Here is a 13,118-nt window from a genome sequence, read left to right on the forward strand (position 1 = left end):
GATTGGATGGTGTTATGCTAAGAACCATTCTGAAAGCAAAAATAAAATCTTGCACTTGAATCAACAGGAAAATAAACAATGCTATCATTATAAATACTTACTTAGCCCAGTTAAAGGTAAACTAAAAAAAATTTTCAGGAGGCAGACACAGCAAAGAGTGATTTTTAGAGTTTTTTCCAGATATAAAAGAAGAGCAGAAATTAAGAAACAAGAGGATTTCAGAGTGGTGCCAAAGAAAAAAATAATGGTCGAGAATGTACTTGATGCATTACTGAAGAAACAGAAGGAAAAGGAATATCTTTAGAAGAGGGATATGACATATCCTGCTTCTGTTTGTTTACTTTTTGAAGGACATGAGGCCTCCAAAATGCAAGAAATGGGCGTCTATGTTTATACAGAAAGTCTAGAGGAGTTCAAAGGGCCAAGATACTCCTCTACACTACTACAACATACTCTACACCATCAAATACACAAGCACATTTTTCTATGGAAAAAAGTCTGCTTAAAAATATAAAAACAGAATTTGGCTAATCAGCTGGTGTCAGATTAAACTTCATTAGCAAGGTCCATTGTAAAAGCTATTTATCATGTAAAGCTGCTGTGTGTAAACACCCTTTAAGAATATCATCAAGCAGAGTAAGTGTCCTAGGCTGAGGTAAAATGAAGCCATAAAGGACATATTTCATGAAGACACAGCTCCACTGTGAAACAACCAACTGGAGTTGATAGTAACAATGGTCAATTATACTAAAATCATAAATCACTCCTACCTTATCTGAGGTTATTTTTCAGAAGCACTAAAACTTTGTTTAATTATACCTGAAATGAACACATAAATATTATTTTCTGCTTAAAAGAAACCCACAACATGCATGTTAGTATCTTCTATTCCCAGACATGGTATCAAAATAACTTCTAAAAACAGCATTAAACAAACTCCAAATCCCTACTTGACTATCAAGTTGCTGTCTGATATATCAAAGATTTGTTTGCATCATAACAAAAATCTCAGCCCAACAGAGTACTTTTATAAATTATTTCAGAAAATTGTTACAGAAAGTAACACATCCTGATTAGATGTCCACAGAATATGTACTTGGATTTGCATTTTTCCACTATAGCCACAACATTGTCTCTAGTGTGGATAAGGAGATAGAATATTTTCCTAATTTCTTAAAGGTCCACCAGAGATTTACTGCCACCATTCCACTAGCTGGCTATCTATATGCAATAACATATGCAATACCTTTCTTCTCAAATAATCCTACTGAAGTCAAGACCTTGAAGACAGCAGTATGACCAGTTATTGGTCCAACATCTAATCAGCAATAAAAGTGAAAGTAAACATTGAAATAATTTATTGCATACTGCAAAAAAATGTGAAGTAAAGCTAATGTTTGACAACATCTATTATTTATGCACTTGGAAAGTTTTGCCTTAAAGCAAATATTAGTCTTAAGCATTTGTCTTAAATCATTCCTGTAAAACCATTCTTTTGATGGTAATTTGGATGGTAATTTGAGACCAGCCTGGTATCACATTTTGATTGAGTGTATGTTTAATGAAAAGATAATTCTGCTAACTGAAAGTCTGAGTAGCAAGATTAGGATATTCTTACAATTTTCCCATACAATTAATGTATTTTAATAAAAGGCCTGCATCTTTGTCTACATGAGATTTTTTTCCACACTAGTAGCATCATTATCACTAAACAAGAACAGAGGCATCTAATCACTCAACCAACAGATAAGAAAAAAAGATTTTATGTCAGACTTAAACTAGTTTTCCCATTGCTTGTTACAGCAGTTATATTTGTTTTAAGCAACTGTAGAACAAACATATTTCTGAGTCTTACATCTTTTCACGTTAAAACATACTTTTGTGTTGTACTCTGAAATATTTTTCCTATTTTTCTGAGATCCTCTGAATTAAAAAAAAAAAAAATCTGAAGGAGGCTTTCATCTGTCAAACTGAATTCACTTTAAAACCAAAAGAAATTATACATCTTTAGGCCAAATTTGTCTCCCTAAAAAAAAAGACACAGAGACAGAGAGAGAATGAAAGAAAAAGAAACATTTTAATCCTTGCTGATGTTTTGCTTAGCAAAACAGATACCAAAATTCTGTGATTGCTAGCACAAAAGACTACTTGATAAGAGCATCTGAATTACATAATAGCAAATAAACTAGGCCCTTATAGAAGCAAAAGTTCTTCAATTAACTTTGTTAATGAGACAGAAAAATAGAAAAAGAGAGTGCTCACTGCCTAGAAAGTGAAGTGAAATGAAAAAGATTTTTGTGCCTACTCAAGGAACAGATTTTTTACCTGCTTAGGACAGAGACACAATAACACATTTACAAAAGTAGAAGATCTGAATGAATGTGAGTCATGTTGCTTGGGGTAAGGATTTTGAGTTACAACCTCAGACACTCTGTCACAGCAAATACCATAATGTATTATGTGAATATATGCAAGAAAATCTGCAACAAAAGCCACTTGGCTAAAAAGCTAAGTGTGAACACAGCTGTTTGCTAGAATTTTACAAAAAACAACTCCCCTATTCAAGTACTCACATACAAAATTGGGTTTGAAATACTATACCCTTTGGCTGTTTCAAATAAATGGTCTCTTATCAGTAAAGGGCTTGTATCCAAATTTGCTTGATCAGTTTGATGACTCACCACATTTGACTTGCTAATCTGCCATCTCATGAGTGTATTTACAAGTGCATGATATTTCACACCAAAGAGTCTGTCTCACCACTCACTGTACACAGCAGAGATGCAATATTTTCTGATTCATATGCTAAAGTTAGAAAAATACTTATTAATGCTAAAAAACAAAGCCCCAAAGATGATGAACATCACTAAACAATAGTAAACACCCTTCAGGACTATTTTTATTGCTTATTATATTATGCCAGAGACCCACTGAGCAGCTAGATCTGAGAGAGGAATCTCATTATGTTACTCACTATGAAAACACAGGAAAATAATTTACTTAATAACTAGGAGACTCAAACATGTAAAAATCAATGTAACAAACACACTCCCATGTGTAACCCCTCCCAAGGAACACTAATAACTTTATTCATAATACCTAGTCTTCTGTGTATGAGTTACGCTAATCATACAGAGCCAGTCAGGGAGTAAGAAACAGCACAGATGTGTAGGCAAGTTAACTCACATAAGGCATGGAGCACATCAGGAGTGTATCCCGATGTTCAGCTCAGGCTTACCGGGACCATATTGCCTTTTACCATGACTACTCCTTTGACATGGATAGGAAGAGCAAGGCAATACGTTTTGTTCAAATGCCTTGCAAGAGGGCATGTTTCAGTTCAAGATGATCTCAAGGAAAATGAAATACAAGCCCTCCATCTCTCTCCTGTTCTGTGCCCACTCTTGTTAGAATGTGAAAGCGACACAAAAGCCAAAGCTTTCAATTCACATCAGCCTCCCTCTTCTGAGTAGCTCTATGCAGATTCCTTGGGGACATAAAAAAAAGTATCAAATGAAGCACAAATAATTTCTCTGCCTGCTACTTTGGTCTTCAGCAGCTGATGTAATTAGAGCAACTTCTAAGACTTTAACTTCTTAACATGCATCGAAATCAGTAAAAATCACATTTTAATGTGAAGTTTAGAGTTTTGCTCTTGCAGGCACCTAAACAGGCAATTGCAAGGAAAGAGTTGGTAACGTAATAGAGATCAGAAAAACCTGAGAAGATAGTAACTTCTGCTTTGGATTTAACTTTCACTTCAATGGTATCTAAAAACCAAAACCTCTGAAAACCTTTTCAAGTTTGATCAGACTGGCAGGAAAATTGAATCAAGATTTTGTATTAGCAGAGAACTTCAGTACATCTCCTTGAATTAAATTGAAGCAAGGGGAGTGATTTTTTGAATGACATCTCAACAATCATTTCAGGAGAAAGGTGGAATTTATAATAAATAAAGGTGGAACCTTTATTTATTCAAAATACTCTTAGTAAGCTGCCCTTCAAATCACTGTACACTGGAATGGACAATCCCAGCCAAGTTAATTAAGCTGTTTTGCAGAGCAAACAACCAAGTGTTTTTCTTGCTAGCAGTGATTCCACTGCTACACTGTACAGCAACAGAAGTTGATATAAACATACTTCAAACTTAACTCAGGCATCACACAGGAAAACCAGAACTTGGCTGATTGTCTTCAACAAAATCCCATTAGCCTGAGGTCTCAAGAGAAATCTGAATCTTAGACAAATGAGAAAAAGTAAGCCTACAAAACACTAAGGTCTCCAAAGTTCTTCACAGACAGCCCATTGAGAAGTGATAGGTTTCTTGGTGCAATAAAAATTTGCAAGAAACTCCCTATGCTTTCTCCTCACAATCTAAAACCAGAAAATCTTATATAGCAGATGTCAGACAATCTTATTCCAAAAGTTTACCAAATTATCTAGTCATCTTATCTAAAGAAGAAATGTCTTCTCAAGTCACCAAATCCATCAAATACAACTGGTCTTAATTAAATTTAAAAAAAAAAAAAAAAAAAGGCTCATCTCTGTGACCACAACTTTCAAGATATAAGGTAGCTGCCTGCAATGTAGTCTAAATTACAGGCTCTAGAAAACAAATTACATTACTGAACAGGTGTTTGTTGATTTGATAACGTGTTTGTTGTTATCCTCAAAAGTAGTTAGATTTGGAGCTAAGTGATGACCTAAACTCATGACTTAAATAGTGAGCCAAATCACTTGCTACATACAACACACAGAATTTTTATTTTGAGAGTATCCTAGTTCTAGAAATCCCCAATTATTCAACTGGATATGAGCACTACCTGAACAAGTTTCAAGTCCTGGCACTGTGTAAACCAGGTGCATTTCTCAAGGAAAGATATAGGAGACCCTTTTAGAGTTACATCACTAGAATATTGTTCAGGCAGACCTGTGCTGTCTTCATTACATGGTAACTTTGAATACTATTGGGTTGCAGAAATTCAGGAAAGGAATCCTGAATATCAATGTCTGTGCTTATTGGTCACAAGATATATTAAGTGCAGAGATTCCTCCAAATAGTGGAAACATAAATGAAATTATGATGTAAGAGAAAAACTTTTAAACAAGATACAGCAGCAACACAAGACCATGTTTTGAGACTTCTTAATCTCTTGAAAAGGCTGAGCAATTCCCAAAAGAATCTATTGCATGCTACCTCTATATTGGGAGGGAGGTTAGGAGTACATAAAGTCCTTAGACCATGGTTTCCCAATAGCACATTTTACACAGAAATATCTTTCAATGTATTTAGGACACTGTCCTGATTGTGATTAAATGAAGATGAGTAAGAGAAACAAAAAATATTGTCCAAAAGAGTATTCCCAGACAAAAAGTAAATTTTTCAACTCTCACTCAATAGACACACCAGCTCTGATGGACTACTATGCATAACGACATATTACATAATTTCCTGCTATTTGGTTTTACCAACAGAAGTGAAGGTATGATTACCCTGTATACCAAATGCAAGTAAAAAACCTTTACTATGACTAAGCTAAGGTAAATTTGGGAACAGTGTAATTTTAAACTAAGAAAAAAAGTGCAACTAATAAACTGTTAGCATCCCATCATTCTTCACAGCTTTTTGACTCAGTATGTCCCTACCCTCTGTCAATCTTTATAATTTGAAATTATAATGACTTCAGGAGAAGAAATATGCATCTGTCACTGATGCCTCTATGCTTCTGAAATGTGTAGATTCTTGTTCCTGTAGGATTAATCATTTCAAGTACCAGGAGCAACTAATCCAGAATCTCCACACCCTGCACTTGGCAATCTTGGGAACTCTTAAAGGAGCTGGTCTTGCAGAAATACATTGCCTATACATACTATATTAAGAAGAATATTCCTTTTGTTAAAGCAGAGTTGAGAAACACTGAGTATGCAAAGTCATTAAAAACATTATGACAATATTGGACTATAAAAAAAAGCTTACCCCTATTACACTGACAAATCCATACCAGTTTCTCTGCTATTGAACAGCTCAGCATATCACACCTTTTTGCAAAATACCACTCTACTTTTAAATTAGAATGATCATGTTTTCTCTGAGAATGATGTGATGACAGCATGATTAGACAAATCCTTTCACGATCCTCATCAATATACTTGAAACTAACTCTCATCTTCCTGTTAACAGTTTCCAAGTTAGCTAGATCACATTTTCCCTTGTAATGCTGACATGCTTGACAAAACCATGCTGATAATTCAAACTCTGTTAGCCACTTATTATTAACAAAAGGAGCATATCTCAAGCAATACCCAATTATCCTGAATTTAGAATTATTTTTCTTTAAGCTATTTTTTCTTTACCCCTGAAAAGTAGAAACATTTGCCAGCATCAATCACAACTTATCTAAAACACTGACTTCAGCATGAAGTAGAAACTACAGCTGATCTATGAATGTGAGCTTGCAGTTATTTTTATGAAAAAGCAATCCTGAAGTATCTATATAATAATTAGATTCTTTGGCAGGAGAAAAATGGATAATGACTTTTAGAAATGCTGATTAAACTTACTGGAACTGATAGGAACTGACTGTATCTTTCCACTTAAAATATTTAATTAAAACTATGGCAATATGGCATGGTAATATTCAAATATTTCCACTTAAAATATTTAATTAAAACTATGGAAATATGGCATGGTAATATTCAAATATTAGGAAAATCTGGTATTTTTTTAATGTCTAAATTTTAACAAATAAAAATCACCTACAAGGAAATCATTACCACTAATGCTTTGGGTGTGGCAAGTTACACAAAGGCCTCAGATTTCTGTGCACAATGCTAAACTAGCCCACAATGAATTACATTCCTGTGAGACACAATGTGTTATTCTTAAGTATGAATACAAAATGGAACTTTGTCCCTGCAAGCTGCTTTTTCGCAAGGGTTTCATTCTACGCAGTCATTTCCTACAGTTATTCAAGGCTTCCCACTATCTTGTAGCCTTCTCCCATTACTATCTTAACTCAAGAAAGTGACCACAAAAAAGTGGTTTTTAAAATTACTTTTTAAGAAAACTTTGACAACAGTCTCAGGGCTGGTTAGCCTCAGGTCCTCCAGCCTTCAAAATGGCAAGCTATCCAGTTACAATTAGCAAACCGATTTAATGGATTTTAAGTAGAATTACCAAGTAATTTATTTGCCCTGCAGTAATGACTAGACATTTCAGTAAAAAGAGATCACATTCCTTCAGTACCTGGGCCAAAATATGAAATAAAATCCGGCCACCAAATAGGATTACAAACAAATAAGGTAATGTCATTCTAGGTTTTTTGAAGCCTAGGACATTTGCAGCAATAATGTTTTATTATATTCAGACAACTACATTCCCTTTACCTTTTAAAAGTACACCTAAATCATGCCCATATTTTATCAATGGAAATCTTAAGTTTTGCTTAACTCTAACCATCTCCTTTTTTATCTAATACAAAATGCATACAAAATGATTTTCTATAATCGGAATCGCATCACATTTAACAGGTAGGTCATGATAGCTCACAATCTAGCAAGTGAACTCATAGTCGTTAGAGCTAGGGGTTTTTTGAGGTTTTTTTAAATTTTCAAATTGGAAATATAAGCCAAAAAAACCTGTTATACCAAACACAGCTGGTGCTTTCCAATTTGATTACCACAAATAACTATAAGCAGAATTAATGCTGTGTTTTGTCACATAATTCTGTCCTAATTAAAATATACACATTCCTTCAGTTCCATTCAGTCAATTCTTCCAGACAGTTAAAGCTTGCCTCTTTCAACTTTCTTTTTCACACTCTTCCATCTGTTTCTTATCAATATTAGTCATCTTATGTTTAAATTTAAAACCACCTTTCTCAAGGAGCCAAATAATATTCCAGTTTTCAGATCTGCTGCTGCATAATATGGGGACAAGCTACACATAGTCCTGGGTGTGATACCAAATGTATTAACCTGGACAAGGCTGTCACAGAGGCACAGTTGTTTCCTTTACTTAGGTAACAACAGATTGTGAACTTGTGACACATAATGAAATACCCTCATATACTGGATTAAACCACTGCTTTACTCTTTGAAAGTAGTGCACACTTCATTCTTGAAGAATCTTACTAATAGCAGACTCTTTCAAATTACTTGAACTGGAGCTGCTTGAATTGTCCACTATATCTATCTCATTGTCTAATTCAGAGAAAATACCTGCACATAGAAATGAAAGCAAAGAAGCTTTTAACCCACCACTGACCAGCATGATAGCACCTGATGCTTCTTTTGCTAATATTTACCTTTCCCCATAGTCCTGTCATCCTCTACCACAATTGCTTCATATGTTTTTCCTCATCTTTTCCATGTGCAGACTGACAATTGTCAACTGGAAAGTCAGTATTTTCTGAAAATTCACTTTTTCAAGTAGCTGGTCCACTGCTGCCACTAAGCAGACTCAACTTCTCATCATTTTTCTGACAAGAGCAAAAAGGCAATGTTAGATATTGTCCTTTTCCAACACTCACTAGAAAATCCAAAAATTGAATTGGCACTTGTGCATACACACATGAAGCTAAACTTAGGTTTTAGTCCAGGACTGCACAATACCTGGTTCAAGGTATTGATTCTAAATTTAGAGCAAGATTTTCAAACTCTTAAACTAAACAAATTATTTCTATCTTTTACATATAAGGCTTAGTTCTTGATGACAGTCTTTTCACAACAAGCACTAAAAGTGAGAAAAATGAAACAAGTGACAGAGCAGAGGTGAATACTGAACAAAGGAAAAATAAGTCTGGACAAAGGTAATAGGTTCCCAGGGACAAGCATTGGTAGCTGTGCTCTCTTTGATCTTGGATTACCAACAGCAGTCCAGTTCTGGACAATGCAAAACCTGCCCAACAGTCAAGATAGTAGTAAAATATGAAGTGAACTCGATGTTGTTTGGTTTGACACTGGCCCAATGCCAGGCACCCACTGGGGTCACTTGCTCATCCTCCCCTGCCACAGCTGGGTGAAGGAGAGAACAGGAAAAAAAAGTTCATGAAAGCTTCATGAGTGAGATAAGGGCTGGGAGAAATATTTCAAGGGCAAAACAGGCTCAAATTCAGTTGCAAAGTGAAATTTATTAGTAAAAGGATCAGAGAAGGATAATAAGAGGTAAAATAAGACCTTAAACCACCATTTCACCCCCAGCCCCTCCCTCCTTCTCACTGACAGTGCAGGAAGACAGGGCATGGGGTTTTGGTCAGTTCATCACTGAGATTTTCCTCTGCTGCCCTGGGAGAGGGGTCCTTTCCCTGTGAGGCCGTGGGGTCCATCCCATGGGAGACAGTACTCTGTGAACTTCCCCAGCGTGGGTCCACTCTCACAAGCAGCAGCCAAACCACACCTGCTGCAATGTGAGTCCCTTCCACAGGCACAAAGTCCTCCCAAAACCGCTGCAGCGTGGGTCTCGCTTTCCATGGGGTGCAGTCTGCCAAAGACAGGCTGCTCCAGCCTGGAAGCAGGGGCCCTCTCTCTCCACCAGGTCTTTCACTGGCTCACAGCCTCTTCCAGGCATCCACCTGCTCTCCCATGGGCTGCCAGTGGATCTCTGATTCCCAATGGACCCATGGGCTGCAGGGACACAGCTGCTTCACCACGGTCTCACCACGGCCTGCAGAGGAATCTCTGCTCTGGTGCCCAGGGCACCTCCTGCCCCTCCTTCTCTATTGACCTTGGTGTCTCCAAGTGGTTTCCCTCATATGGTCTCACCTCCCCCGCTTCTCTGGCTAGAAGCAAAACCCGTGACTTTGTTTTGATTTTCTTCTTAAATATGTCATCACAAAGGTGTTACCAGCCTCTCTAATTGGCCCAGCTTTGGCCAGCAGCACATCCATCTTCAGAGCCATCAGGGATTGACCCTGCCAGACATGGTGGGAAGCTTCCAGCAACTTCTCACCAGAGCTGCCTCTGTGGTCCCCCTGCTACCTAAAACCAGGTTGTGCCAAACCAATATAGATGTGATGCCACAGAAATACTGAGGCTGAAATGACCAAATGCTACTGGCATTATCAAAGCAGAGCTAAGAAAATCAAAACACAGAATACAAATTATTTGCTTGATACATTTAAGTGCCGCATTTTATTCAGATGCAATTTAAGTTGCATCTTCTTTAATGCATATAAAGTTCTGCCTCTGCTGCTTCGATGTTTATAGTTTTTCTAGAATGAATAGAAATCCCAGTCCCTGCTATTGCTTCTATTGTAATTCAACATAGTTTGAAGGAAAACTTTTTATGACCTCCTATTGTTCCAAATCTTCACATATTGTTTCTGTTATTTCTGTTGTGTGCAAATAAATTCATGTTTCTTTTTACTCTATCTTGTCAAAGTGAAGCATGATAAAGGAGAACAAGAGATAAATTATAAAAATATATCAAATTAAACAAATTAGTATCTTTAATATTAAAGTAATTTCAGGAGATAATACATTCCTAAGTACTTATATTCTCACCAAGTCTGCATAAGACAATTTGTCCTGTATCTAAGATAACATTCTTTCAAAGTTTTTTCCATGAAGTATTTTGACTTTATTAAGACACAGCAGAGTGAATGCACTAGAAACTTTCTCCTCAGAAACTTCACTGCATCTCTGAGCATTGACTATACATACCACTGTCTGCATAATGATCTGCTTCAACTACTTCCCCATCCTTTGTTCTAGTCCCAAACCTATAACAAGCTAAGAGATGGCTTGCCAAAGTTTTCTCTTTAAATTCAGGTGGGAAAAGGTCATTTTATACTTCAGTACTGGGCTGAGGTTGTGTCCAAGACACCACAATAGCAGTGACTGCAGTGTAGCATGGCGTGAAAACCACTAAGGATGACTCTCAAATTGACTTTTGGAGAGCACTCCTGGCACACATGAACACACTTCTCATGCCCTGAACAGTCAGTGCACATTTACTGAAGAGAACCAGTTCACCTGCTCCACATCAAAGGAATCAAAGCAAAGAGAGAGAAGGGTCAAACTGCAGGGACATTTCAAACTTAAATCTCCTTTCAACATTTTCAATATTGAACCTCACACTCAAAAGACTAATTGCTCACAATAACTCGTACATCAGGCAGAGCTGAGGGGGGAAGAAAAAGATCAAAAAGACATCTGATACCAACTGGTGACAGATTTCACTGTCCATCAAGAAAGGAAACCTGTTTGAAATCTCTGAATGGAATTACACAGACCTCAAGCTAAAAATAATTGACAGACCTACCATGGAAACTGTTCAAAGATCACTGGAACATATCCTAAAGTGTTAAAGCAGTTATATAAACTGTAAAGCTATAACCTGTCTATAAAAAAAAATCTGGTCCAATTACACAATACTTGAATATAGAAAACTATAGTATTTCATTACTAATCTGAGAATAATGAATAAATTTATTGTGATAGGCTTTCTCTACCTAGATAATAGCTAATAATTTTGGATAATATGCATTGCTGTTTCTCTTTTGAGTAGGACACTGAGTGATTTAGAAGAACAAAAGAACCTTGACTAGAAGAGGATGAAATGCAAGTTCAATGTCACTGTTACTCAACATAGGAGAGGGACCAAAATGACTTACATAAGGAAATAAGGATATAAAGATCATAATTTTTTTGAGAAGAACATGGAGAATAGTGTTCTCCAACACACTGAAACAATCACTTTCATATGCCTTGAAGTCTCACAGAGACTTCTTTCAGATAAGGAGAAAGACAGATGCTTATCTTTTTATGAAATCTATGAAACTCGAATATTCAAATTATCCCGAACACTGGAAAAGGAATTAGGTTTATATTTATTCATTTGAACTGTGCTCATACCTATACTTGATTCTAGAGTCCAGTATTTTACAAATCTCTCTGGAGGCTCCATCAGTTTATTTTCACATTTCCCTTATAAACTAGTGCCTCAGTTTCACCATTCATCAGATTGATTGTTGAAACAAATTCTACCTTTTTGTATAAAAAATCATACAGTTGAAAAGGAAAGCTAAGGGGGGAACAAAAAGAATGTTCAAATTATGAACCAATCTTTTTCCAGCATTCATCTACCTTTATTACTGAGCAAAAGCATCTCTGGAAATTTGTGTCTCAGCCATGAAGAAAACTTCTGTCTTCATTCGTATCCTGTATACTTGCATTGTCTATCTCTTCAGTGGTAACTATCAATACTGTAAAATCGAGATATACTTTGTTTTTGGCAAAATGAAACCTGAATTGTTGGTTTTTCCTTCCAAGAGGAATCTAAAAGTCTTTAGAAAACAAAAAAAAGCAGGTTGGAATTAAATAAAGATACTGATCTTTTATTTAGCTCTGTTTTGTCATACTGCTGTCCAAAGGAATTAACTTTTCTGTCTTCATGAAATATAGAGCTCTCTAGTGGCATTTGCAGTGTTTAATTAATCTTCTTTATTAGAGACATTTACAATTACAGCATTATGCTAGTCAATTGAATTTCTACTAAAAAAAAAAAAAAAAGGACAACCTATTTCCACTGGTAAACTACCAATAAAATAAGTAATAACTAACATGAAATTGGCGAGGGTAAAAACCAAGCTAAACCAATATATCTTTTTCAGTAAGAGGAAAAAGGAGTAGATGCTTTAGCTCCTGTGCATCAGGAACAAGAAGCAGCTGTTATGTATGTGGGTTTTATCAAGGCTTTTGACAATGTTTTTCATGACATCTTAGAAGAAAGCTAGAGAAGTGTGAGCTAGACAAAATCATGATCAGTTGGATGAATAATTGACCTTAAAAATTGTACTCGACTGGGTAACTGCTTTGAGTGTTTGCTAAACTGAAAATGGGCAGTGAGCACAATTTATCAGGCTCCTTTTTGACCTTGTTCCAAAACCACTCAATGTTGCCACTGAATTACAATGATAATCTGCATAATGGGTAGACAGAGTGCCTATTAAAAGTGCCCGGACTGCGATACATTCACATCGTATATCATATTGCAGCATATACATCATACACAGAGATGTGTCAATGAAAGTGACAGCTGGTGTCAAAGAGAGTTTTGAGAAACTGGACAAACTAAAAGAACTGATGAAGTTTAAACAGGGAAAATGAGAAGTTGT

General features: G+C 36.1%; 1 protein-coding gene across 1 annotated transcript in view; it reads right to left on the reverse strand.

Moving 5' to 3' along the window:
* Positions 1-13,118, reverse strand: part of NEK10 (NIMA related kinase 10) — a 65,074-nt gene that overhangs the window by 10,924 nt on the left and 41,032 nt on the right. The window contains 4 exon segments of the mRNA XM_033519228.1: positions 771-819; positions 8,134-8,220; positions 8,307-8,357; positions 8,360-8,480. Of these exon segments, the coding sequence (XP_033375119.1) occupies positions 771-819; positions 8,134-8,220; positions 8,307-8,357; positions 8,360-8,480 (308 nt within the window).

This window comes from Parus major, chromosome 2, assembly GCF_001522545.3.
Source record: "Parus major isolate Abel chromosome 2, Parus_major1.1, whole genome shotgun sequence".
NCBI lineage: Eukaryota > Metazoa > Chordata > Aves > Passeriformes > Paridae > Parus > Parus major.